The 27,240-nt window shown below is 45.5% G+C and overlaps 1 protein-coding gene across 10 annotated transcripts in view; it reads left to right on the top strand.

Moving 5' to 3' along the window:
• The window catches only part of LOC140419816 (KH domain-containing RNA-binding protein QKI), a 746,610-nt gene that overhangs the window by 688,202 nt on the left and 31,168 nt on the right, over positions 1 to 27,240 (top strand). For all 10 annotated transcript variants that reach the window (XR_011946033.1, XR_011946034.1, XM_072503844.1 and 7 more), the window contains exon 5: positions 12,413 to 12,500. Coding sequence is in view for 8 of the 10 variants with exons in the window: in XM_072503844.1 (XP_072359945.1) it covers positions 12,413 to 12,500 (88 nt within the window). In the remaining 2 variants the exon portion in view is untranslated. The remainder of the gene's footprint in view (positions 1 to 12,412; positions 12,501 to 27,240) is intronic.

A 27,240-nucleotide genomic window follows, 5' to 3' on the forward strand; every position in this document is an offset into this window, starting at 1 on the left:
GGGTGGCAGTGCCAAGGTGCCCATGTTCCAGGGGGAGGGCCAGGGGCCCACCCTGCATTGACCCTGACCACTCAGGGCTCTCTGATGGCCCGGGAGACTCCTGAGTGACCTTCCGCCTGGTCTACGTTCTTGTGGACCAGTACTGATTGGTGCCTGGCTGCAACCTCCCTGGAGAGGCCAGAGAATCGAGGGAGGCCGGTGTATCCCTCGTGAATAGGTCTTAAGTAAGTTTAAGACCTACTTCTGGGACCGCCGTTTGGTCCCACCCCTTTCGGTCCGAGTCCCGAATAGGACGCCTCGCAAGACTTGGGTGAATCCTGCAAGGTGCGGAGGCTGCTGGGAAGCCCGCGAGAGGGCTCTCCCGAGATTCTCTGGCAGCGTTGTTCTCCCGCTAAAGCACAACGTCGCTGGAGAATCGCGCCCATAGTGGTAGCAAAGTCCCCTACGCCAGTTATTGAGAGTAATATATTTATACAGGGAAGCCCTGTCTGAAATTGTTTGAGATATTGCTGGCAAGCTCAATCAGGCTACTAGGAGCCTGACTAAATGGAATGGAAGCTCATAGTTTCGCTACATGCCAGAGTATTATGTCCTTTTTTGAGTTGCAGCTGTTTTCTGGGTTGCTTTGGCTTTACCTTTTATTCAATCGAAGGGTTTGGAAAGAAGGATGTTGCCGTTGTCAACTTTTGATGACCCTGCTGTAGAAGTGGAAGGCACCACAATTTTTAAGTGGAAAGTGCTTTGAAGCTGCAGAGGACCAGGGGGAATCAAGCATTACTACTATTGTCAAAATTTTTGTTTTAAGTTGTAATTAATAGTAAAATACACTTGGTGCTTTGAATATAATTTTCCATGAAAATGGTTTCGTACTTCCCCTATATTATGTAGCTAACACATTTTAATCAATCTTGGATTTGTTGTTTTTCCCATTCATAACGGGTAAACATTTCTATTATTCAGTGATATCTTGTGAGACCATTTGCCATGTTTTTATTCAGTGAAGACAAATTACATAATCTGCAACACAATGAAGTAATTGCTTTAGAAGTTGAACTGGCACGATAACTTTTTTAACATCAGTTCAAAAGATATAGGAGTGGAATTGGGCCATTCGGCCCATCGAGTGCTCCGCCATTCTATCATGTTTAAATTTTTTAAATAAATGAATGAAAATTGCAATTGTACTGATACAGTTTGAGCCCCATTATTGCAATGCATCTTCACTTTAGGGTCCTTTGTGATATGACAGTTCATTTTTAGAGTAGGCTGACCCTAAGCCTCTAAAGTAATAACATGTCTATTTAAGTTGCAGAAGACTGTGACCTGAGTGTGTAACTGGTTATGGGCAGCTACGACCATTCTTGTGCAAGTGCATCAGGAATTTCCAGAATTTTATTGTAAAGCAAAATGCTTGTGCTTATACAGCTGTCCTTCCTCTTCCCTTCCCACCTGCCAACACAGATAAATGTTTGATTCCTGAAGTTGTTGGTGCTTCCTCCAGCAGTGTAGATGCAGACATAATATGTTAGAATCACCTTTCATGCTTAAGAGAAAGGAATTATGGTTTTTAAATATAGTCTTTATCCACAATAAAATTAATCTCAAGCCATCTTAGTTTGATCTTCAATAAACATCATAACAATACACATCTACCTCTTTATAAAGTTTATATACATTAAAATATTTTATTGTTCCAATCTTCCCCTTTGTTTTCTGTTATGCTTTTTGATGGCTTGTATTGCGGAGAAGGTGTAGAGGGGACACGAGGAAGACCTTTTTTATGCAGAGGGTAATGGGAGCCTGGAATTCACTGCCCGAGTTGGTTGTGGAGGCAGAAACCTGAAATGCTTTTTAAAAAGTACCTGGATCTGCACTTTAAATGCTGTAAGATAGAGGGCTATGGACCGAATGCAGGAAGGTGGGATTAGATAGGGTACCTGGGTGTCCTGTGGCTGGCATGGACAAGATGGGCCAAATGGCTGCCTCCTGTGCTGTAACCTTTCTATGATTCAATGCAGCAACAGCGAGGTCCGGGGCAGCTGGAGTATAAAAACATAGAAAATAGGAGTAGGAATAGGCCACTCAGCCCTTCGTGCCTGCTCCGCCATTCATTTTTTAAAAATATTTTTATTCTCGTCCTTTTTCACATTTTCTCCCAAATTTACACCCACCAACAACAAACAATAATCAGTAACAAATATGTCAATCCCCATATCAATAACAACGATCCCATCCTTCCCCCAAACCCCAAACATTAGCCCGCATGTTCACACAAACAAATGACAAAAAGGAATTAGGGATCACCCATAGTCACCATTAACACACATCGCCCCCCTCCCCCCAACCCTCCCACCCACACGCCCCAACTAATGTTCGATGTTATCCAGTTCTTGAAAGTGCATGATGAATAATGCCCATGAATTGTAGAACCCCTCCATCCTTCCCCTCAGTTCAAACATAAGCTTCTCAAGAGTCAAGAATTCCAACAGATCCCCCCCCCCCCCGACAAGCCAGGGCACAGGGTGGAGAGGTTGCTCTCCATCCCATCAGGATGCGCCTTCGGGCGATCAACGAGGCGAAGGCTACAACATCTGCCTCCGCAAACGTTTCCAACCCTGGCTGGTCCGACACCCCGAATATGGTCTCCCAGGGGCCCGGGTCCAGTTTCACATGCACTACTTCAGAAATTACCCTAAAAACCTCCTTCCAGTAATCCTCTAGCTTTGGACAGGACCAAAACATATGAACGTGATTAGCGCCCCCCCCCCCCCCCCCGGCAATGTTCATACACATCTTCTACTCCTTCAAAGAATTGGCTCATCCTCGCCCTCGTGAGGTGTGCTCTGTACACCACCTTCAGCTGTATCAGCCTCAACATCGCGCACGAGGTGGAGGCACTCACTCTCCAGAGCACCTCACACCAGAACCCCTCCTCCATATCTTCTCCCAACTCTTCCTCCCACTTTGCTTTGATCCCTTCCAGAGGTGCCTTCTCTTCCAAAATAGCTCCGTAAACCGCTGACACTACTCCCGTCTCCCTGTCGTCAGCACCTCCTCCAGCAATGTGGAGGCCGGCTCCACCGGGAAGCTCTGTATCTCCTTTCTGGCAAAATCTCGAACCTGCACGTATCTAAACATTTCTCTCTGCTCCATCCCATACTTCGCTTCCAGCTCCTTCAATCCTGCAAACCGACCCCTAAGAAACAAATCTTTTAGTGTCTTAATCCCCTCCTCCTCCCATTTCCGAAAATTTCCATCCCACCTCCCTGGCTCAAATCTGTGGTTCCCCCGAATCGGCATTTCCCTTGACCCTGCCCCCAACCCGAAGTGTTGGTGAAACTGCCTCCAAATTCTCAATGAAGCTATTATTACCAGACTCCCTGAGTATTTCACCGGGGTTATCGGGAGCGGCGCTGTTGCAGGTGCTTTCAATCCCAACCCCCTGCACAAACTCTCCTCCATTCTGATCCACTGGGAATCAACCCCTCTGACCCAGCTCCGCACCTTCTCCACATTCGCCGCCCAGTAGTAATATATCAGGTTTGGAAGACCCAAACCCTCTGCCTGCCTTTCCCTCTGTAGCAGCACATTTCTAACTCTGGCCACCCTCCCTCCCCATATGAACGAAGTAATCTTTCCCTCAATCTCTCTGAAAAAAGCCTTTGGCAGGAAAATCGGCGGGCATTGAAAAATAAACAGAAATCGCGGCAACACGTTTATTTTAACCGCCTGTACCCAACCCGCCAGTGACAGAGGGAGACCTTCCCACCTTGCCAGATCAGCTTTCACTCTCCCCACCAAACTAGAAATGTTGTTTGATCAGGGTTGATCACCAACTACAATAACCTGTTCCCACTTTCCCCCACGTCCTCTGATCCCTTCAGCTTCTAGAGCGACAGCCTTCTTGAAAACATACAATGTTATGACCTCAACTGATCTCTGTGGTAGAGAATTCCACAGGCTAACCACTCACGAGGTGAATATATTCTCCTCACCTCAGTCCAAAATGGTCTCCCCTCGGGCTGTGACCCCTGGTTCTGGACACCCCCACACCACCACCATCGGCCACATTCTTCCTGCACCTACCCTATCTAGTCCTGTTAATTTACAGGTTTCTATGAGATCCCCCTCATTCTTCTAAACTCCCAGCAAATATAATCCTAACTGACTCAATCTGTCCTCATATATCAGTCCGACCATCCCAGGAAACAGTCTGATAATCCTTTGCTGCACTCCCTCGAGAGCAAGAACATCATCTTAGATAAGGAGACCTGTATAACTGCAGCAAGACATCCCCTGCTACTGTACTTTAATCCCCTTGTTATGAAGGCCAACGTACCAGTTGCCTTCTTTACCGCCTGCTGCACCTGCATGCTTACTTTCAGCGACTGGTGTAAAGGGGCACCCAAGTCTCATTTTCCATTCCAGTTTCTTAATCTATAGCCATTCAGATAATCTGCCTTCCTGTTTATGCTACCAAAGTGGATAACTTCACATTTTTCCACATTATACTGCATTCGTCCACCCACTCAATTTGTCCAAATCGCACTGAAGCATCTCTGCAGTCTCCTCACAGCTCACCCTCCCACTCAGCTCACCCTCCCACCCAGCTCACCCTCCCACCCAGCTTTGTGCCATCTGCAAATTTGGAGATATTACATTTAGTTCCCTCATCTAAATCCTTAATATATATTTTGAATAGTTGGGATCCCAGCACTGATCCTTGCGGTACCCCATTTGTCACTGCCTGCCACTTAGACAAAGGCCCGTTTCTTCCTACTTTTTGTTTCCTGTCTGCCAACCAGTTTTCTATTCATCTCAATACACTAGACCCATCTCAGGCACTATAATTTTACATACTAATCTCTTATGTGGGACCTTGTTGAAAGACTTCTGAAAGTTCAAATAAACCACATCCACTGGCTCCCCATCATTAACTACTAGTTAAATTCTTTAAGAATTCCAGTAGATTTGTTAAGCATGATTTCCCTTTGGTAAATCCATGCTCCCTTTGTTCAATTCTGCCACTGTCTTCCAAGCACTTTGCGATTAAATCTTTTAATGGACTCTAGCATTTTCCCCACTACCAACGTTGGGCTGCAATTCCGTTTTCTCTCTACTTTCCTTTTTAAATAGTGGAGTTTCATTAGCTCCCCTCCAATCTGTCGGAGCTGTTCCAGAGTCTACAGAATCTTGGAAGATGACCACCAATGGATCTACTATTTCTAGGGCCACCTAAATGCTCTGGGATGCAGACTATCAGGCCCTGTGGATTTATCAGTCTTTAATACCATCAATTTCCCCAACATCATTTTCCTACTAATACTGATTTCCTTCAGTTCCTCCCTCTCACTAAACCCTGCATTCTCCAACATTTCTGGTATGTCATTTGTGTTCTCCTTTGAGAAGACTAAGTATATATTTAGTTGGTCAGCCATTTCTTTGTTCCCCTTTATAAATTTCCCTGTTTCTGACTGTAAGGGACCCTTTGTCTTCATCAATCGTTTTATCCTCACATATGTATAGAAGTTTTTACAGTCAAATTTTATGTTCCCCGTGAGCTTACTCACATACTCTTATTTTGCCTTGTTCATCAATCCCTCCCTTGTTCATCAATCCCTTTGTCCTCCTCTGTAGAATTCTAAACTGCTCCCAATCCTCCAGACTGCTGTTTTTCTGGCCAATTTGGATGCCTCTTCCTTGGACCTAATACTATCTCTAATTTCCCTCGTAAACCATGGTTTGGCGTCATTTCCCATTTTATTTTTGCGCCAGTCAGGAGTGAACAATTGTTGCAGTTCACCCATGTATTCTATATTTGCCATTGCTTATCCACCACATCCCTTTAAATAACATTCCCCAATCTATCATTGCCAACTCACACCTCATACCATTGTAGTTGCCTTTATTTAGATTCAGTTCTCCAGTCTCAAAATCAAGTACGCCACTCTCCATATTGATGAAGAATTCTATCATATCGTGGTCGCTCATCCCCAAGAGGCCTCGCACACCTAGATTGCTATTATTCCTTTCGCATTACGCAATACCCAGTCTAGGATGTATTAGACATGGCCGAGAAGTAGCGCATCAGACCACTTTCCGAGCCATTCAAAACTCCCCCTCAGTGGTATTAACCTCCAGACCTCCCAGGCCCAAGGGCGAGTGAGTCCCGGATATAAAACACTGGAGCAGGACATAGACTGGTAGGATATAGACAGGGTCAGAGATTGGGCAGTTGCAGTTCAACATAGAAAAATATTAAGTGTAAGATTTTGGAATGAACCTCCCTGTCTCAGATGCATCTATTCATGCCAATATCGGGAGGAATGCACCGTCATAGTGGAGACAAGTCCCACCAATAAGGATACTCCCCATTGTGTTGTTTGGCACTAGCACAATGCTTAATGGGATTGATTTTGAACAGATCTAGCAACTCAAAATTGGGTACCCATGAGGTGCTATGGGCCATGAGCAGCAGCATAATTTACATCAGCCACAATCTGTAGCCTCATGGCCAGCATATCCTTCACTCTACCATTACCATCAAACCAGGGGATCAACTTTTGTTCAATTGCAGGAGGGCATTCCAGGAGCAACAGCAGGCACACCTAACAATGAAGCTACAACACAGGGTTACTTCAGTGCCAAACGGTGGACGCAGCATGAAATAGAGTGATCCCATAACCAACAGTTCATACCTAAGCTGTGCAGTCCTGCCACATCTAGTCATCAATGGTGATGGGTTAGCTCAGTTGGCTAGACAGTTGGTTCGTAATGTAGAGTGAAGCCAGCAGTGCGGGTTCAATTCCCGTACCAGCTGAGGTTATTTATGATGGCCCGCCTTCTCAACCTTTCCCCTCGCCTGAGGTGTGGCGAGCCTCGGGGTAATCACCGCCAGTCAGCTCTCCCCCTTAAAGGGGAAAGCAGCCTATGTTCATCTGGGACTATGGCAACTTTGCCTTACCTTTGCTCAGCAATAACCTGCTCACTGATGCTTAGTTTTCGTTCCACTAGGGCTGCTCAGTTCTTGATGTCACTACAGCCTTGATCCAAACATGCACAAAAGAGCTGGCTTAGACAGAGGAAGCCCCATGTGTCCATTCCTGGAAAGAGAAAAGCATTGACCTGTGTTTAAACCCCTCAGATCCTATCACAGGACAGATGCTGTCAGACCTGCTGAGATTGTCCAGTATTTTCTGTTTTCGCCATTGAGTGGAATAGTGGAGCAAGCTCAAAGGGCCAGATGCCTGCTCCTATTTTCCATGTTTCAATGTAAGATCTCCTGAATCGGCCTTCAGTGGCCCCCCAAATCACCGGTAACAGTGCTCACCTCCACCCCCCAGGTAAGCGACACCCTGCTGTGGGTTCATGAAATGTCCCCTTCAAGCCCTGCCCTATCCATTTCATGCCGCCTCTTGGCAGTGCCAACCTGACATTGCCCCCTGGGGACAGTGCCATAGCACTGCCCTGCAATATCCCCAACCACCCAGGGGCTACTATGTCCTCAAAGCCCCCCGGCATGGTCATCACGTCTGGTCTCCAGTCGTGGAGACCGGTAGTGAATCCCGCCAGCACAAGTTGCACTGGCAAGTGGGTGAAAAGCGGAAGCCAGGAGAATTCGGCTTGAAGCTGATTTTGAATATGTTAATGCAGTTAATATTATGCTAACCTGGTTCATGCCCAATGAGGACATGAACAAGATCACGTCAGCTGCAGCAGGCCTGGTGCGGATCCCATTTGGCGCCTGGTGCGGATCCCATTTTGTACCTCCTGCTGTTTTCCCCACATAGGAAGATTAGCACCAGGCGCAATGCAGCTGGAAATCATTGCCTCTTTTTCCACAAATGATGCCTGGCCTGCTGAGGATTTCCAACATCTGCAGTACTTTGCTCTCCTCATATATGCTCCACGCTGGGTATTCGTACGTGTGGTTTATTTCAGTTTAAAACAAGAAAATATTTCAGTTAATGCGATGTGTAATTTTTCTGCAAACAAAGGTCACTTGTGTGGCTCGAAATAGCACATTATGCAAGTGAATTGAATGGTGCGACTTTACTGGAATGGTTTTGCCATTTTGCCATACAATTTGGAAGTGAAACCAAGAGTCATGCGGTTAGTTCAAAATATTCTCATTTGTACGCAGAATCATTGTTTGTGGAGCTTGTGAGGTTCAAATCTTTTGTCCGGATGTTGCATACGGCCAGGATCAGAGAAGTGGACAAGGTGCACAACATCAACTGCAGCATTGGATGGGATTCTCTGGCCTCCCGGCCGTGTGTTTCTCAGCGATGGGAGGGGGTGTGGTGTTCGCTGATGATGGGATTCTCTGTTCCCGCCACTATCACTGAGAAACCCAAAGGCTGGGTTGTGCTGCCAGAGGGACCAGAGAATCCTGCCACCAGTGAACGACTGGAGGATTCTGGCCATTAAGTCAATACCCTCGGGGATGGCCAATTCAGTCATCCTCCTAGCAACAGTTAAGGGCGAGCATGACGCCTCAAAAGGGGTGACATGGTGGCACTGTGGTGAGCACTACTGCCTCACAGTGCCAGGGATCTGGATTTTATTTCAACTTTGGATGACTGGGTGGAGTTTGCACGTGCTCCTGAGGTACACCACTATTCTCCCTATGTCTGTGTGGATTTCCTCCAGGTGCTCCGGTTTCCTCCCACAGTCCAAAAATGGGCAGGTTAAGTGCTAAGTTGCCCCTTGGTGTCCAAAGATTAGGTGGGATTACGGGTATAGGATGGGGGGGGGGGGGGGCTTGGGTCAGGTGCTCTTTCAGGGGTGGTCGGTGCAGAGTCCATGGGTTGAATGGCCTCCTTTTGCACTGTAGGGATTCTATGGTTCCATGAAAATCCATTTGTCAATGACAGTTGTAATTCTTTTAAGTTAGTTACATTACCATCAATATGAATATTATCATGGGTAGAAATGGATCCTTGTTTCAGTACCATAAGACAGAGGAGCAGAATTAGGCCACTCGGCCCATCGAGTCTGCGCCGCCATTCAATCATGGCTGATATTTTCTCATCCCCATTCTCCTGCCTTCTCCCATAACTCCTGATCCCCTTATTAATCAAGAACCTATGTATCTCTGTCTTAAAGACACTCAGTGATTTGGCCTCCACAGCCTTCTGCGGCAAAGAGTTCCACAGATTCACCACCCTCTGGCTGAAGAAATTCTTCCTCATCTCTGTTTTAAAGGACCGTCCTTTTAGTCTGAGATGGTGCCTTCTGGTTCTAGGTTTTCCTACAAATGGAAACATCCTCTCCACGTCCACTCTATCCAGGCCTCCCAGGCCTCGCAGTATCCTGTAAGTTTCAATAAGATCCCCCTCATCCTTCCAAACTTCAACGAGTACAGACTATTTGTCCTCAACTGTTCCTCATGCGACAAGTTCTTCATTCCAGGAATCATTCTTGTGAACCTTCTTTGGACCCTTTCCAAGGCCAGCACATCCTTCCTTGGATACGGGGCCCAAAACTGCTCACAATACTCCAAATGGGGTTTGACCAGAGCCTTACACAGCCTCAGAAGTACATCCTTGGTCTTGTATTCTAGCCCTCTTGACATGCATGCGAACATTGCATTTGCCTTCTTAACCGCCGACTAAACCTGCACAACCTTAAGAGAATCGTGAACAAGGACTCCCAATTCTCTTTGTGCTTCTGATTTCCTAAGCAGTTACCCATTTAGAAAATAGTCTATGCCTAAATTCCTCCTTCCAAAGTGCATAACCTCACACCTTTCCACATTATATTTCATTTGCCACTTCATTGCCCACTCTCCTAGCTTGTCCAAATCCATTTGCAGCCCCCTTGCTTCTTCAATACTACCTGTCCCTCTACAGATCTTTGTATCATCTGCAAACTTAGCAACAGTGCCTTCAGTTCCTTCTTCCAGATCATTAATATATATTGTGAAAAGTTGTGGTCCCAGCACAGACCCCTGAGGTACACCACTAGTCACCGGCTGCCAGTCTGAAAAAGACCCCTTTATCCCCACTCTGTCTTCTGCCAGTCAGCCAATCCTCTATCCATGCCAGGATCTTACCCTTAACACCATGGGCTTTTAACTCAATTAACAGTCTCTTATGTGGCACCTTGTCAAAGGCCTTCTGGAAATCTAAATAAATCACATCCACTGGTTCTCCTTTGTCTAACTTCCTTGTTACCTCCTCAAAGAACTCTAACAGATTTGTCAGACACGACCTCCCTTTGACAAAGCCATGCTGACTCAGTCCTATTTTACCATGCACTACCAAGTACTTTGCGATCTCATCTTTAATAACAGACTCTAAAATCTTACCAATGACCGAAGTCAGGCTAACCGGCCTATAATGTCCTGACTTCTGCCTCCCTCCCTTCTTAAACAGTGGTGTTACATTAGCCACTTTCCAGTCCTCTGGGACCTTCCTGCCTCCAGCGATTCCTGAAAGATCATCACCAATGCCTCCACAATTTCCTCAGTTATATCTTTTAGTACCCTAGGGTGTAGTCCATCAGGTCCAGGTGACTTATCCACCTTCAGACATTTCAGTTTCCCCAGCACCTTCTCCTCAGTAATGCTCACTGCATTCACCTCTGCCCCCTGGTTCTCCTCATCCCACTGGTGTCTTCCACCGTGAAGACTGATGCAAAGTAACTATTCAGTTCATCTGCCATTTCTTTGTTTCCTATTATTACTACTCCAGCCACATTTTCCAGTGGTCCAATGTCTATTTTTGCCGCTCTCTTACCTTTTATATATTGGAAAAAAACTCTTCCTATTTTCCTTTATATTACTAGCTAGCTTGCACTCACTTCATATTTCCCCTCCCCCCCCCCTTATTATTTTTTTAGCTGTCCTATGCTCGCTTTTAAAGGCTTCCAAATGCTCTGGCTTCCCACTAATCCTCACCACTTTCTTTGCTTTTTCTTTAGCTTCTATGCTGTCCTTGACATCCCTTATCAGCCATGGATGCCTTGTCCTCCCCTTAGAATGTTTCCTCCTCTTTGGGATGAATTTCTGTTGTGCCTCCCTAATAACCCCCAAAAACTCCTGCCATTGCTGTTCCACTGTCTTCCCTGCTAGGCTCCTTCTCCAATCAACTCTGGCCAGCTCCTCCCTCATGTCTTTGTAGTTACCCTTATTTAATTGTAATACCGTTACATCTGATTTCAGCTTCTGCCTCTCAAACTGCAGGGTAAATTCTATCATATTTTGGTCACTGCTCCCTTTAGGGTTCCTTCACCTTAAGTTCCCGAATCAAGTCTGCCTCATTACACATCACCAAATCCAGAATGGCCTGTTCCCTAGTAGGGTCTGTCACAAGCTGCTCCAAAAAAAAATCTTAGACATTTCACAAATTCCTTTTCTTGGGATCCACTACCATCCTGATTTTCCCAGTCCACCTGCATATTGAAGACCCCATGATTATTGTAATATTGCCTTTTTTACATGCCTTTTCTATCTCCTGATTTATTTTCTGCCCCACATCCTGACTACTGCTGGGGTCCCTGTACATAACTCCCATCAGGGTCTTTTAACTTTACGATTCCTCAACTCTACCCACAGAGATTCTATGCAGGACAACTAATTATTTTTTAAAAGTAGGATGTAAAAAAAAGAAGATGGAAAACTTAATGTTCTGTAATGCCTTCCATGACCTGACCTCAGAATATCTCAAAAGTGTTTACAGCCATGATATACTTCTGAAGTGCACTAATTGTTCTAATGTAGGGAAACACTTCAGCCATTTTCAGCAAGGGCCCACACAAGCCAGTGATCAGATAATTTGTTCTTATTGATGGGTGAGGAATAAATATCAGCTAGAATACTTGTGAATATTCTTCTCCAAAGTAATGCCATGGCAAGGAATATTTTACCCTTCCATGTGGCGAATTTGGTGTGATTTAATTGTGTGTGAGGGTTGGGATCTCACAGTCTTCGCGCCTCCATCCCAATCCCATGGCAGGAAAGCCTGTGAACATCCTTCTGCCAATTGAGGCCTTTAAATTGGAAATTAATGCCCACTTCACGACAGTATCCTATCGCTGTTGATAGTAACCAAGTGGCGGGTGAGGGAATCACCATGTGGGGAGCATGACAAAGAAACCCTGGTGCTTTTGCTTCTGGGTGCCTGGGGTATGGGTAGGTGGGTCCCTAAAAAAGTCATTCAAAGATCTGATCAAGGGGCAGCACGGTAGCACAAGTGGCTAGCACTGTGGCTTCACAGGAATTTCCATGACAGTTACAACTACTTAATTTTACTGAAAGAAATAATAAAATGCGATGATATTTAAGGGCGAGTATCTGCCACTCATGTATTTGTAAATAATTTCCAGATCTGGATTTTGTTGATCTGAAAACTTTCGATATAAGTCATCACTGGATAAAAATGAAGTTTTTTTTCTATTGTGTTTTTAGGCAGAGGGAGAAGATAACCTTAAGAAGATGCAGCTGATGGAATTAGCGATTCTGAATGGCACATATAGAGATGCCAACATCAAATCACGTAAGGATATGATGGGCTTCTAGAGCCTTGTATGAGCACAGTGCAACTTGTGGAATGTTCAGCTTTCAGACAACTCCAGCCGGACTTTGGGGCAGGTGCTTTTTATATTGAGTACCAAGAGGAGATGGGTACCTACTGAGAGTTAAATAAAATGCAACAGCTTACACTCCCAGAAGCCGAAACCCAGCAGAGTAAGCCACAGTCAGGTTTTCTTGGCTTAGAATAATTTTTTACGTTTGAAAGTAAAATATCTAGCCTCCACCCCTTCCTGGGAATGCTCAGAAAAGTGCTGAAATCTCGATGCAAAATTAAGTTACAATCGACTAGCCCACAAAATATAATTTGCTTGAAATAAATAACTAATTGGCGTAATGAATTCTAAGGAATAAGTGACTGCTAACCATGATAGATTCATAATTACTGTTTGACAATTTGATAGACACATGGTAAGCTCATTAATCAAATAGGCATTCATCCTGTGGACAACAGGAAGTAGTCCAGAGCACCTTCTGGTACTGACCTGTACGGATTTGACCTTTCCGGACGGACTGTCACAAAAATAAATCTCTTCATTTGTTCATTTTTAGTAAAATATTATGTAACTAGGAGGGTTGGTTAGTTTAGTTGGCCAGATGGCTAGCATGTGGTTTGGTATAATGCCAGCAACATAGGTTCGAGTCCCATTCCTGCCTCTCACCTGAAAGCGGAAGACAAACCGCAGCTGACAAAAGCTGCCAAGAAAACGGCTCCGGATGAAGCGATGACAATGAACCAAGGACCTGCCTCAGACATGATGTACATAACTCGTCTACTAATGAAAACTTTTATTTTCTGCAGGAATTAATTTGTTGGTTTTTGGTCTGATTGTTGAAGAAAAGGTCTCGCTGTTGCATTGATGTTTAATGGACAAAGAAATTCTTTGTTTAGCAATGGGTTATCATGTCTGCCAATCCAGGATCATTAATTTCCATGTGAATGCCATTAAATATTAAAGATAAGGGTGCACTGGTGTCGCCCATTTCAAAGACTGACCAAAATCAGGATATGGCCACATAAAATTGAAATAATACTGGTATGGAGGGAAAATCTTATGAGGAAAGGCTGATGGACTTGAGGTTGTTTTCGTTGGAGAGAAGAAGGTTAAGTGGAGACTTAATAGAGGCATACAAAATGATCAGGGGGTTGGATAGGGTGGACAGTGAGAGCCTTCTCCCGCGGATGGATATGGCTGGCACGAGGGGACATAGCTTTAAACTGAGGGATAATAGATATAGGACAGAGGTCAGAGGTAGGTTCTTTACGCAGAGAGTAGTGAGGCCGTGGAATGCCCTACCTGCTACAGTAGTGAACTCGCCAACATTGAGGGCATTTAAAAGTTTATTGGATAAACATATGGATGATAATGGCATAGTGTAGGTTAGATGGCTTTTGTTTCGGTGCAACATTGTGGGCCGAAGGGCCTGTACTGCGCTGTATTGTTCTCTGTTCTATGTTCTAATACATTTAAAATAAATAAATTCAGGCGCAGTCAAATGAACTTAGCTTTTGGGTTTATTTGTCACATTTTAATTTCATATGAGCTCTTCAATAAGATCACGTATTTGATATTAAATCGGGTCAATTTGTGCAGGCCTCACCCAGAAAGGTAGTTTTCCCAAACAGGGTACAGGTGCCACATCAGTCCTCTCTAGCAAAAGGAGTTACACAAACATAGGAAATAGGAGCAGAAGTAGGCCATTCAGCCCCTCGAGCTTGCTCTGCCATTCAGTAAGATTGTGGCTGATTTGTTTATGTTTCCGGTTCCAAATTCCCATCTATCCCCAAAAACCTTTGATTCTCTTGGCTAACAAGAATATATCTAACTTCACGTTAAAATATTCAATGACTCCGATTACACCGCCTTTTGAGACAGAATTCCAAAGCCTTGCAACCCTTTGAGAGAAAATAATCTCCTCATATCTGTCCTATAAAGGAGACTTTTAAGTGCCTCCTAGTTCTGGACTCGCTCACAAGAGGAAACACCCTTTCCACATTCACCTTGTCAAGACGATTCAGGATCCTATACGCTCTATCAAGTCATCCCCACTCTTCTAAACTCCATGGAAACAAGCCCAATCTGTTCCATTTCTTCTCATTAGACAATTCACTCATCCAAGGTACCATTCTATTATATCTCCTCTGAACCACCTTCAAAGCATTTACACCTTCCTCAAATAAGGGGCGTAATTCTCCGCAATCAGCGCGATGTCCGCTGACCGGCGCCAGAAACAACGCGAATCAGTCCGGCATCACGCCGCCCCAAAGGTGCGGAATCCTCCGCATCTTGAGGGGGCGAGTCCTCACCTTGAGGGGCTAGGCCCGCGCCGGACTGATTTCCACCCCGCCAGCTGGCAGGAAAGGCCTTTGGTGCCCCGCCAGCTGGTGCGGAAATGACATTGCCGGGCGGCGCATGCGCGGGAGTGTCAGCGGCCGCTCACGGCATCCCCGCGCATGTGCAGTGGAGGGGGTCTCTTCCGCCTCCGCCATGGTGGAGACCATGGCGAAGGCGGAAGGAAAAGAGTGCCCCAACGGCACAGGCCCGCCCGCGGATCGGATCGGTAGGCCCCGATCGCGGGCCAGGGCACCTTCCGGGGCCAGATCGCCCCGCGCCCCCCCCAGGACCCCGGAGCCCGCCCGCGCCGCCTTGTCCCGCCGGTAAGAGAGGTGGTTTAATCCACACCGGCGGGACAGGCATTCCAGCAGCGGGACTTCGGCCCACCCGAACCGGCGCGGCGCGATTCCTGCCCCCGCCGAATATCCAGTGCCGGAGAATTCGGCAACCGGCGGGGGCGCGATTCACACCAGCCCCCGGCGATTCTCCGACCCGGCGGGGGGTCGGAGAATCCCGCCCAAGGAGTCCAAAACTACACACACTATTCAAAATGTGGACTTACCAATACCCTGTATAACAGAAGCATAACATCCTTAATTTTATTTTCAATTCCTCTCATAATAAAGGATACCATTCCACTAGTCTTCTTGATTACTTGCTGTACTTGCTTACTCTGCACTAGAAAACCAAGATCCCTCTACCCCTCAGAATTCTACAGTCATTTTCTGTTTAAGTAATATTCAGGGCTGGATTCTCCGTTCCTGAGGCTACGTGACGATGCCAACGCAGGATCCGTGGTGTTTCGCAACGGGAAAATCGGTGTGAAACCCTCACCTATTTCAGTACCAGTGAGAGGCTAGCACCGGCGCCGTGTGAAACACCCGCCAAACGGACGGAAAACGGTCGAAGAATTGGCGAGTCCCGGGCCGCACATGTGCAGGGCTGACAAGCTGCAGCCACGCACACCTAAACTCACCCCCCCCCCCCCCCACATGCACTGGTCGCGCCGGAACGTATGGCGCCTGCCGTGCTGGATTGCGTACCCACCCACCCCGACCCCATAGCCTTAGCAGAAGCCGGCCGGCCAACGGCACGGATCTCGGCCGAGTGTGATGGCGCTGGGCGCTGTCCACAGCCGCAGGCCAAGCTCCCGATCGCTGGGACCTCATATGACCCGCACCGACGGGAACTCGGCCCATCGGAAGCGGTGCATCGCGGGTGGGCCGGCTGATGATGCTCCAACGGGGTTGCGACTGCGCACGCTCGTCCCGTGATGCCAATTTTGAGGGGACAGAGCCGTGCAAACAGGCGCCTGCCAAATTTCGCCTTCCGGAGCCAATATCCGCCCGATCGCCATTCTCGTATTTGGCATCGGGCTACGGAGAACCTCGCCGTTTTTTAATTTTGTTGCCAAAATGAACAACTTCCCATTTTCCCACATTATACTTAATCTGTCAGAATTTTATCCACTCACGTAACCTATCGATATCCATCTGCAAACTTTTTGGCCGTGATGTACACCAGTAGTAAATGGCGCCCTGGTGAGGTCTCCCAGCCGAGGCTGTCAAATTATTCCCTCCAAAGTGTATTACCTCACGCTTTTCAGGGTTAAATTCCATCTGCCATTTATCTGCCCATTTGACCATCCCATCTATATACCCAAGACACTCAATCTCACTGTTAACCACTTGGCCAATGTTTATGTCATCCACAAACTTACTGATCCTACCCTCCACAGAGTCATCTGTGTTTATATAAATGACAAACAATAGGGGAAAACAGATCCTTGTGGCTTCCAGTTACTAAAGCAGCCTTCTATCATCACCCTCTGGCTCCTATAACTAAGCCAATTTTGAATTCACCTTATAAAGTTACCCTATATCCCGTGTGCATCCTGCCAATTAAGGACCCATTTGTGCATACCCTGTTTTCTGCCAGCCAGAAGCGAGCCTAATGTGCAAATGAATTATCTGAATATCTTAACTTCATTACTGACATGGGTGGATTCTCCGCCGCCGGTCGTTGCTCATCGTAACCAAACAATCAAAGTCTCGGTGTCTGATAATACTTGTCACAAGTAATGGATAGGTCTCGTCTAAAGAATCACATCTTCTCCAGCAGCATCTGCTTTGGGCTTGTTCGCTTCCATCTTACTGGTACCCAGGAATGTATTTTCTGCATCTTCTAACAAGCCACTCTCTTTATCGTCTTCCTTATCACCTGCTTCTCCTTCGGGGGTTCCTGATATGGCGGAGAATCGAGCATAAGGCTAAAAATGGGATTAGCGCCCCCAACGTACCGAATCTCCACTCCCCGGCAGCAAGCTACATGCCCTGCACTGCTGGGATGATGGAAATGGGTCATTTGAACATGTTTGATCCGATTATTGGGCTGGAAGCCCAATCCTCCATGCCCCTGTGATAGTCTGGTCCTTCTGGACAGGGTTCATGTGGGCGTGGATTGGTGCAAGTATTTTCAAGCGTGGCCCTGATGCGGTGGATCAAGGGGGTAAGTGTGTAACCTAATTGCCCCCAAGGTCCATTGGAAGGCCCCCTCCCCCAATACAAATCCTGCCCACCTCTGCATCAGACTCTCCCAATCATAACCCCCCCCCCCCCTCAATCAGACCCTGCGTTGAAGCTAACCACAATGTTTGTAAACATCTAAGAGATAAGTGCTTTCATTTCCTCTTTTCCTCAGCAGAAAGCACGTAACTTCTTTTGATCTGGTCAGGAGCTGTCAATCATAGTTAGATGGGTACTTGAGATACATTTAAGTGGGAAGAGAAATGAAAATAGACAATCCAGGCACATGGCTGTCTTAAAGCTGTTACCCTGTCAATTACAGCCTCCTAAAAGCTATTTCTCTGTGAAAATGAATAGAAGCCTCACAGATGAAAGGATCTGTGGGGGTTTAATGGCTTGTGCTGTGTTTTGGCTTTCTATGAAGTCTAGGACACTTGTAGCAGCTATTGCATCAACACTTCTGTCTGAAGTGTTAGACGTAGACGTTTAGCTGCTGTTGTATAAAGAGTCAAAGGTACTGCTTTTTACAAACACCTTTATTTCACTTTAACAGACTCTGCACAAAACTCTTATCTTCACATCACCTGACACAAAGGCCACCTGATGCCTTTTTACATATGTGTCAATTATTGGATACTTAACGTAAATCAGACAACTAATTGGAATGACTCTTAACCCATTACTTAAGCCTCCCCTTCCTTGGAGAACAAAAATAATTAGATGAAAACAAAATTACAAGAAACTAAAAAGTACACACGCAATTTCCTCCCTTCTCTTTTTTTGGGGGAAAAAAAAACAGTCACAGAAATGGGCACCCTTCATTAACAATATCCAAACGTTTGTGAACTAGCCCCTCTTTTTGTAAAACAGTCTGACAATTGATAGCTACTGTCGACCCATTTAATTTTTTCTATCTCCCCTCTGTCCAACATCTGCTTCAAACTTGCGATTTCTATCCTTAACTTTTTTTCATTGACACTTTTTGTAGCGTGCACATTTTCCCCACAGGGATTTATTGTCAATGTGACATTCAATAGGTATATTACCCTAATCCCAAAATTTCTGTCAATATCTGAGATATCTTAAAGGCCATATCCACCGCCGCTACAAGACTTAACGTCTCAGCAGCCAAAGTGCTTTTGATCACTCTCCTTATTTTCTTTGTTTCCCACACAAGAGGGCAACATTTACCATTGTTCCCCAAAAGGAAAATTATAAAACCTCCTGCTCTTGAAACCCCATCACATAAATTTGCATAGGACGCATCACTATAAACTAAGAGTTTCAAGTGCCTACGGTCACCTAAAACTGGGAACCTCAAAACACACTCCTGCATTTTTAGTTTGACCAATGCTTTATTTGCTCTTATTAGGTCTTCCACTTTGGAATCATTCATTTTTGTACTCAACTTTAAGACAACAAAACTCACGTCCGGTCTCGTCTGTCTACCTAACCAATTCAGTTGCCCAATTAAACTTCGCAGTTGCTCTTTTTCCATCTTTGAAAACTTTACGTCTTTTTGTGAAACTCGGCCATGACTAATTGCTATTGGGCTGATGCTTTTCAAATAAGATTGCTGACGTAAAGTTGCCCCAAACGCAGTCTGTCCGATTTCCAGTCCAATATATTTAAATGCACCGGAAGCCTGACTTCCAACCCTGAATTTTTTCCTCAAACTAGAGATTACAATAGCTTCGAAATCACTAGTCCCACCCCACAAAAAATCATCAACATGCATTATAAAGATACCAGAAAGATTTCCTTTATGGTGCCAGTAAAACATTGCTGGATCTGCTTTCAACTGGCAACAGCCTAACTTTAATAAAACTGTCCTTACTGAAAAATACCAGACTCTAGACTCATCACTTAATCCATATACACATTTGTTCAACTTCAGAGTACCCCTTCTGTGTTAGCTGCCTCTTTAGGAGTACAGAGAAAAATGTCTCTGTAGCTGATGTCCCTGCAAAAAGGCAGCTTTTATATCTATAGATTTGCATTCCCATGCCTTTGTGGCTAATCGAGCCAAGAAGATCTTTAAAATAACCTTTCCTGCCGTAGGTGAATCTACCTTAAATCCTGATATTCTAAGTTTTCTTCAAATCCCCTTGCCACAAGCCTAGCCTTTGCCTTATAAGTTCCATCCAGAAGAACCTTTTCCGTGCAAATCCATCTGTAGGATAGAACACTTTGTCCCCTATCCAGTACTTCCGTGTATACCTCAAATTCACTCCAACTATGCAGTTCTTGCTGTTTGGCATCTTTGATAACTTTTTCATCTAATTTATTGGAAGCCACCAAAATCTCACGTGCATGTGGGCTTCTACTCCTATCAGTATTCGTAGTCTTACTCATGCTCCGAGATCTTGATAAACTACGTCCCCTCTCCTGCCTGGTATCTCGTTCTGTACTGCTACTGCTTGATCTTTCCCTTCTGCTGTGGGATGTCCTTTCAATATTTCTCGACCTTTTCCTGTGGACCTGTTCACTATCCGATGTACTATCTGAACTGGCACTGCGTTTCTGTGCCCTCCATTTTTGAACTTCGTGTTCCCAATCCATTGTCTTGACTTCTTCCCCCGAATGCTGTACATTCATCCAATGTTTATAGTTTCCAGTGGCCTTCCCTGCTCTACTAATAACAGTTGCGTCCTTCCATTGACTAGACTGTTCATGCAAGTATGTCAATTTTGTACCAACTTTTGGCAGTTGTCCTTTCGGAAAAATGGTATTTGATGGCCGTACATTATGTCTTAAAGCTCTGCGAATTCTTTCAGAGACTTCTGCTTCCAAAAAAGCTTTTCTACTGCTATGGAATGCATTTAAATGCTCAGCAAAGGCAGAGCTAATTGTAGTCCCTTCCCAAGCTGGAGGCTGGTCATCTAAATTGGACGGAATTTTAGGATTTCTACCAAACACTAATTGATAGCCCCCAACCATCTGCAATGAATTCTTTACATGTACCACCCATGCTAAAGCTAATTTAGTTTGCAGTTTGGTCTATCTGCCAACATTTTCTGGAGCTTGTCATCTATTACCACATGGGGCGACATTCTCCGACCCCCCCCCGCCGGGTCGGAGAATCGCCGGGGACTGCCGTGAATCCCGCCCCCGCCAGTTGCCGAAGTCTCCGGCACCGGATATTCGGCGGGGGCGGGAATCGCGGCGCGCCGGTTGGCGGGCCCCCCCCCCCGCTCAATTCTCCGGCCCGGATGGGCCGAAGTCCCGCCGCTAAAATGCCTGTCCCACCGGCGTAAATTAAACCACTTACCGACCGGCGGGACAAGGTGGCGCAGGCGGGCTCCGGGATCCTGCGGGGGGCGTGGGGCGATCTGGCCCCGGGGGATGCCCCCATGGTGGTCTGGCCCGCGATCGGGGCCCACTGATCCGCGGGCGGGCTGTGCCGTGGCGGCACTCTTGCCCTTCCGCCTCCGCCACGGTCTCCTCCATGGCGGAGGTGGAAGAGACTCTCTCCACTGCGCATGCGCAGGAATGCTGTCAGCGGCTGCTGACGCTCCCGCGCATGCGCCGCCCGGAGATGTCATTTCCGCCCATGCGCCACCCGGAGATGTCATTTCTGCGCCAGCTGGCGGGGCACCAAAGGCCTTTTCCGCCAGCTGGCGGGGTGGAAATTCGTCCGGCGCCGGCCTAGCCCTTCAATGTTGGGGCTCGGCCCCCAAAGATGCGGAGCATTCCGCACCTTTGGGGCGGCGCGATGCCCGTCTGATTTGCGCCGTTTTGGGCGCCAGTCGGCGGACATTGCGCCGTTTCCGGAGAATTTCGCCCAGGGTTTCTTTCACACACACCATTACTAAATGGGCTTTCCACAGCTATATTCATAACTGTGATATTCACGTTTTCACACATATCCCTAAACTCATCATTAGCAAAATCTCCCCCATTATCCGTAAGGAATTTTGCCGGTGGGCCCATTTCTGTCCCTATCCATTTTTCCACGATTTGATCCAGAATTACTCTCTTTTCTGTACTTTGTACAATCATTGATTGACTAAACTGGTTGCTAAATCTACAAAATGCTAAATAAATATATTATTGGCTTTATCCCAGATTTTAAGGTCCATGGCCACAATGTCGTTAAAATCTCTGTCCAAAGGTAGGATTACTATCGGTCGTGCTGGTGTCCTTCTGTACTTCCTCCAAACTTCACAGCAATCACTAACCTGTTCTGTCAGTTTAGTATAGTCTTCATCCCTTACCCCTGCATCCTTTAATAAAATTTTCAGCCTCCGAGGAGACGGATGCACAAATTGCCTATGCAGTTTTAATACAACAAGCTTTTTTATCAGCTTAAGTCCCATTTTCAACTGCCATTAACACATCCTTAATAACTGTACTTGAAATATTATTTGTCAGTAATGGAATACAATAGTGTCCCGACTGTGTAAATTGTAAGTCCACCGTCTTTCCTTATCCTGTTCCATATCCAGTTTCATGTGTGCTTTATTCATTGACGGTCTTCTCAGAAGCAAAGGTATCTCACTTGATACAACATCCATGCTAATGTATTGATTCACTCTGGCAATATTGCAAGGGATCACCACTCTTTTTAGCGATTTCAGTGTATTATCATCCCCAAACCTGAAACTTGTGGAACTTCCAAATTCCTTAACCTTGTTATGATTTTCAGCATTCAAGGAATCCAGGTAACATTTTAACCAGTCAATTCCACACACAGTAGATGTGCAGCCACTGTCCAATACAGCATAATTGAAGGATTCTGCAACCAACACCCTCATTACCTGCATAAAACCGCTTGTTAATAGGACAATGCCTTCTTTCTGGTCACTATCTTTTTCCTCTTCTGACTCTTCCTTGTCACGTGTCGCTTCAAACACTATTATAACGTGTTGGATAGTTGAAAGCAGAATGGTATTGAGAGTCACATCGATTTATCATACCCCGGGCATTTCTGGGATTCATCTTCCTATTGTACGTTCTGACTGGGTTTCTGTCTTCATAATTTCCGGGTCCCAATCTCCTTCTATAGTCTTGGAACCTGTTTGTAGCCGTGCGATTTCGCCATCCTGTTAGTAGCCGTGCGATTTCGCCATCCTGTTAGTAGTGTATCTTCCATATTCTGCTTTATTGCAGACTGACCTATTTGGGTCATCAGAGCCATCGGAATTGAATGTTTCCCCAGAAACACAAAAAGATTGCTGCATAAGATAAAGATGCATGGCATTAAGGGTAAAGTAGTAGCATGGATAGAGGATTGGTTAATTAATAGAAAGCAAAGAGTGGGGATTAATGGGTGTTTCTCTGGTTGGTAATCAGTAGCTCGTGGTGTCCCTCAGGGTTCAGTGTTGGGCCCACAATTGTTCACAATTTACATAGATGATTTGGAGTTGTGAACCAAGTGCAATGTGTCCAGGTTTGCAGACAACACTAAGGTGAGTGGTAAAGCAAAAAGTGCAGAGAATACCGGAAGTCTGCAGAGGGATTTGGATAGGTTAAGTGAATGGGCTAGGGCCTGGCAGATGGAATACAATGTTGACAAATGAGAGGTTATCCATTTTGGTAGGAATAATAGCAAAAGGGATTATTATTTAAATGATAAAATATTAAAACATGCTGCTGTGCAGAGAGACCTGGGTGTGCTAGTGCATGCGTCGCAAAAAGTTGGTTTACAGGTTCAACAGGTGATTAAGAAGGCAAATGGAGTTTTGCCCTTCATTGCTAGAGGGATAGAGTTTAAGACTAGGGAGGTTATGCTGCAATTGTATAAGGTGTTAGTGAGGCCACACCTGGAGTATTGTGTTCAGTTTTGGTCTCCTTTCCTGAGAAAGGACGTACCGGCACTGGAGGGTGTGCAGAAGAGATTCACTAGGTTAATCCCAGAGCTGAAGGGATGGATTACAAGGAGAGCTTGAGTAGACTGGGACTGTACTCGTTGGAATTTAGAAGGATGTGGGGGGTGTTATAGAAATGTATAAAATTATAAAGGGAATAGATAGGATAGATGCAGGCAGGTTGTTTCCACTGGCGGGTGAAAGCAGAACTAGGGGGCATAGCCTCAAAATAATGGGAAGTAGATTTAGGACGGAGCTTAGGAGAAACTTCTTCACCCAAAGGGTTGTGAATCTATGGAATTCCTAGTGAAGCAGTTGAGGCTCCTTCATTAAATGTTTTTAAGATAAAAATAGATAGTTTTTTGAAGAATAAAGGGATTAAGGGTTATGGTGTTCGGGCCGGAAAGTGGAGCTGAGTCCAAAAAAGATCAGCCATGATCTCATTGAATGGCGGAGCAGGCTCGAGGGGCCATTTGGCCTACTCCTGCTCCTAGTTCTTATGTCCTTAAACTTTTTTTTAAAGCTTCTGTTATCTGATCGAATAAGGTATCCTTATCCGCAAACTGAACTCCTGTCAAAACCAGGAGCCTGTCCATGTTGCTCACTCAAGCACAGACAAGTAAGTTAAAAGCCAACACAGACTGTGGAAATTCCAGGTTGTGTTTCTGCAGCCTTTTATATAGTCTGACAAATTCCATTATATAGTCTTCAATGGAGAAATCCTCTATTTTCCGGAACCTGCCAAAATCCGACCATATGCACTTAATAAGTCGTCCTTTTTATAAATCTTATCCATATAACGTAATAAAGTCTGCAGACCTTCTTCTGAGTCTAACTCTTCCAATTCCAGATCAGAAAACACTTTGCTTTGGATTTTACTGGCATAAGGTAGAGAAAGAGCCAATGCCATACCTTGTTTTCTCTTTCACAAGGCAGTTACTTTACTCCACATAACTACTGCACTTCTCCATTGGCCGTACGATCCCCTTTCAGAAAATAAGGGGTGTAGTCATATCCGGCCTTCTTTATCCTAGGTTCAGCCATATATCTTCTTTTCTTTTTTTCTTCTCGATCACTCCTTGGTTTGGTCTAGAAAAGTTGTATGTTTCAACCCTTCACATTTGCACAGCAAACATCCTCTGCTACCATTTGTTAGACGTTTAGCTGCTGTTGTATAAAGAGTCAAAGGTACTGCTCCTTTTTACAAACACCTTTATTTCACTTTAACAGACACTGCACAAAACTCTATCTTCACATCACCTGACACAAAGGCCACCTGAAGCCTCTTTACATATTAGTGTCAATTATTGGATACTTAACATAAATGAGTCAACTAATTGGAATGTCTCTTAGCCCATTACTTAACATGAGGCAGCAGATCTAAGGCACTGGTAAGTGAAAGGTGATTTCTCACTGTTTCTGCCTGGTCTGCTCTTTAACTTCCAGGCAGGAGTGACTGATGATTGGGGGGGGGGTGTCTGAAGGGGGGGTCGAGTCACCCCCACGCATGAGTTATGTGGGGGGGTGAATGTGATCTGTAATTCCTGTGCTGGTAAGGAGGAGGTTGGCCAACCTGTCAGCGGGGGAATGGCAGAATTTGCATTGTAGGGGGGGCCTGCGGCCGGATCTCCCCTTTCAGAGAACCCCCGACCCGATGTCAGAGACCCCCTCACCCCATTTTGAGCGGGCAGCCCAATACCAGTATTCTATCGGGTGCAATTCAGCGGAAATAAATGTATATCCACTTTTTGGTGGGGTGTTGCGTGCCGGCAGCAGCGCCAAGATTCACCCCATTATTCACCGACACTTCGCTGTCTTCGTGGCCTTGGGAAGTTTCACCCTGTCGAGCGAACACTGAGGCTCTTTCCCTGCACTGATGAGCTAAGCTCACCAGTAGGAATGGCTCCCTGCAGATCAGGCGCCATTTTGAACGGCAGCCCTGGTCTCTACAACCCCCTACTTTCTGGACCACCCTCCTTCACCACCCCAATCTTCCCTTGGCCTCTCGACCCCACCCCCCCCCCCCCCCCCCCCCCTCCTCTCATGAGCAAGGCCCCTGGCAGTGTCAGCCTGGCACCCTGGCAGGTGGCAAGGAGCCTGGGTGAGTGGCAGAGTACTAACCAGCCCCGCTCCCGAACACCGGGGGGTTCTCTAACGGCCTGCGAGACTCCTTGTGGTGCCATCACGCTTTGTCCATGTTTGTGAAAACCAGTGCTAAACAGCACCTGGTTGAGGTCTTGCAGGGGCGGTGGTTGACTCCCACGTGCTGCTTACACCTGGGGGCGGGGGGCCCTAATGGCTCATTTAAATATCATTAACTGGATCACCCCAGTGTTTGGCGTAGAACCCAATTTTGGGCTCTCGCGGGATTCACCTGTTGTGCCCGGTGCAGACCAAAAGCAATTCTACTCCAGCAAGAGAACGTAGTCTCTCGAATGGAGAATCCAGCCCATGTAATTGCATAGGCATTTTTGCCATTTACAATTTCTGCGGATAGAATGTAATTGCATTTTTAAAAAAATATTTTTATTCTCCTTTTTCACATTTTTATCAAGTTCACAGCAACATGTAATTGACAATAACAACAAATACAATGGCAATCCCCTAGCCAACAATCCCCTTATTCCACCCACCCTCAACAACTCCCAACATTTTGAATACAAAACACTAATGAAAAAGAATCATCAATACCTTAGACATTCCAAACCTCCCCCGCTAATGTTCGATGTCATCCAATTCATGGAAATACATGATGAACAAAGCCTATGAGTTGTAGAACCCTTCCATCCTCCCCTTAACTCGAACTTTCTTGAGCGTTAAGAACTGCTGCAGGTCCCCCCCCCCCCCCCCCCCGCCACGCCATTTAAAAAAAAATGTTTTTTTACCAATGCCTGGCCATTTTTTTTTCCCCCAAGTATATGATTGTACAACACCATTGTTCACTAATTTTGTAAATGGACAACTTTTTTTAAATTTCCCTCTTCAGTTATCTCTCCCATATTGGGGTCTCAAAATATTGGAAAGCAAAACATAGGAATTTGGGGTCTGCATGCAGAGAGGCTGCTAGGATTTTCTGGAGCATGGTACATCAAAACATGTAGTATATACACTAGCTTTGAAAGGATATTGCAATGTAATTAGCTACATGTCCTTGGCTGTTGGATTCAATTTTATCAGGTCAATATTGAAAAATTCCCTGCTTGAATACAAATCTGACAAGTCTAGGTCACCGATATTTGAAGGAGGATGGTAATTGGACACCTTTGCAATAATTTCTGACAAGTATCTGGCCTACGTCTAGAAGAAGATGCTCTTCTTCATTTGTAATAAGACTGGCCACATTACTAAGCATCTGTACTACAACAGTTTATTGAAACATGGATGTGTGCAACACAAACATGGAACTGTTCAGGTCATTGTGTCTGTGCCAGTTCTTTTGTTGGATGAAATCTATTCATATACCACTGCAATAGTATTTTGAACTGCTATAAACCAGAATATAGGGATATTAATGGAGACTGCATTGGGCAAGGACATCCATGGTTACACATACTGAATTTTAGAAAATGGACTCTCCAGAACATTTTGCCTAATGAAAGAAAGACTGGCATTTGTTTCGAGTCCACTATGATGTCAGGACTTGCCAAATTCCTTAAAATCAATTATGTACTTTTAAAGTGTCATTGTTGTAATGTAAGAAAAGTGGAAGCCATTTTGCATTTTAGATGATGGTTGAGGGGTAAATATTATCAATAAATAATATTTCATGAGGGCACTGGGGAGAGCTCAACTGGGATTCTTTGAATTGTAGCATGGGGGTTGGCTGGGGTGCATGAAAATACTGTGAATGAAATGTTGGATTTTGACTTTTGAATAATGAAAAGCCTTGCTAGTTTTCTTGGATAAAATGCAAATTTCTGTCTCAGCTAAGCTTCATTATACCTTTATATAATGTGACTTTGATGTGTTAGTTCACTGCTGACTTTTATTTACAATTGGATTTTGAGTTTTTCAGTTTATGTTTTTAGTTGATG

Source organism: Scyliorhinus torazame, chromosome 1 (genome assembly GCF_047496885.1).
Source record: "Scyliorhinus torazame isolate Kashiwa2021f chromosome 1, sScyTor2.1, whole genome shotgun sequence".
In the NCBI taxonomy this organism is placed as follows: Eukaryota; Metazoa; Chordata; class Chondrichthyes; order Carcharhiniformes; family Scyliorhinidae; genus Scyliorhinus; species Scyliorhinus torazame.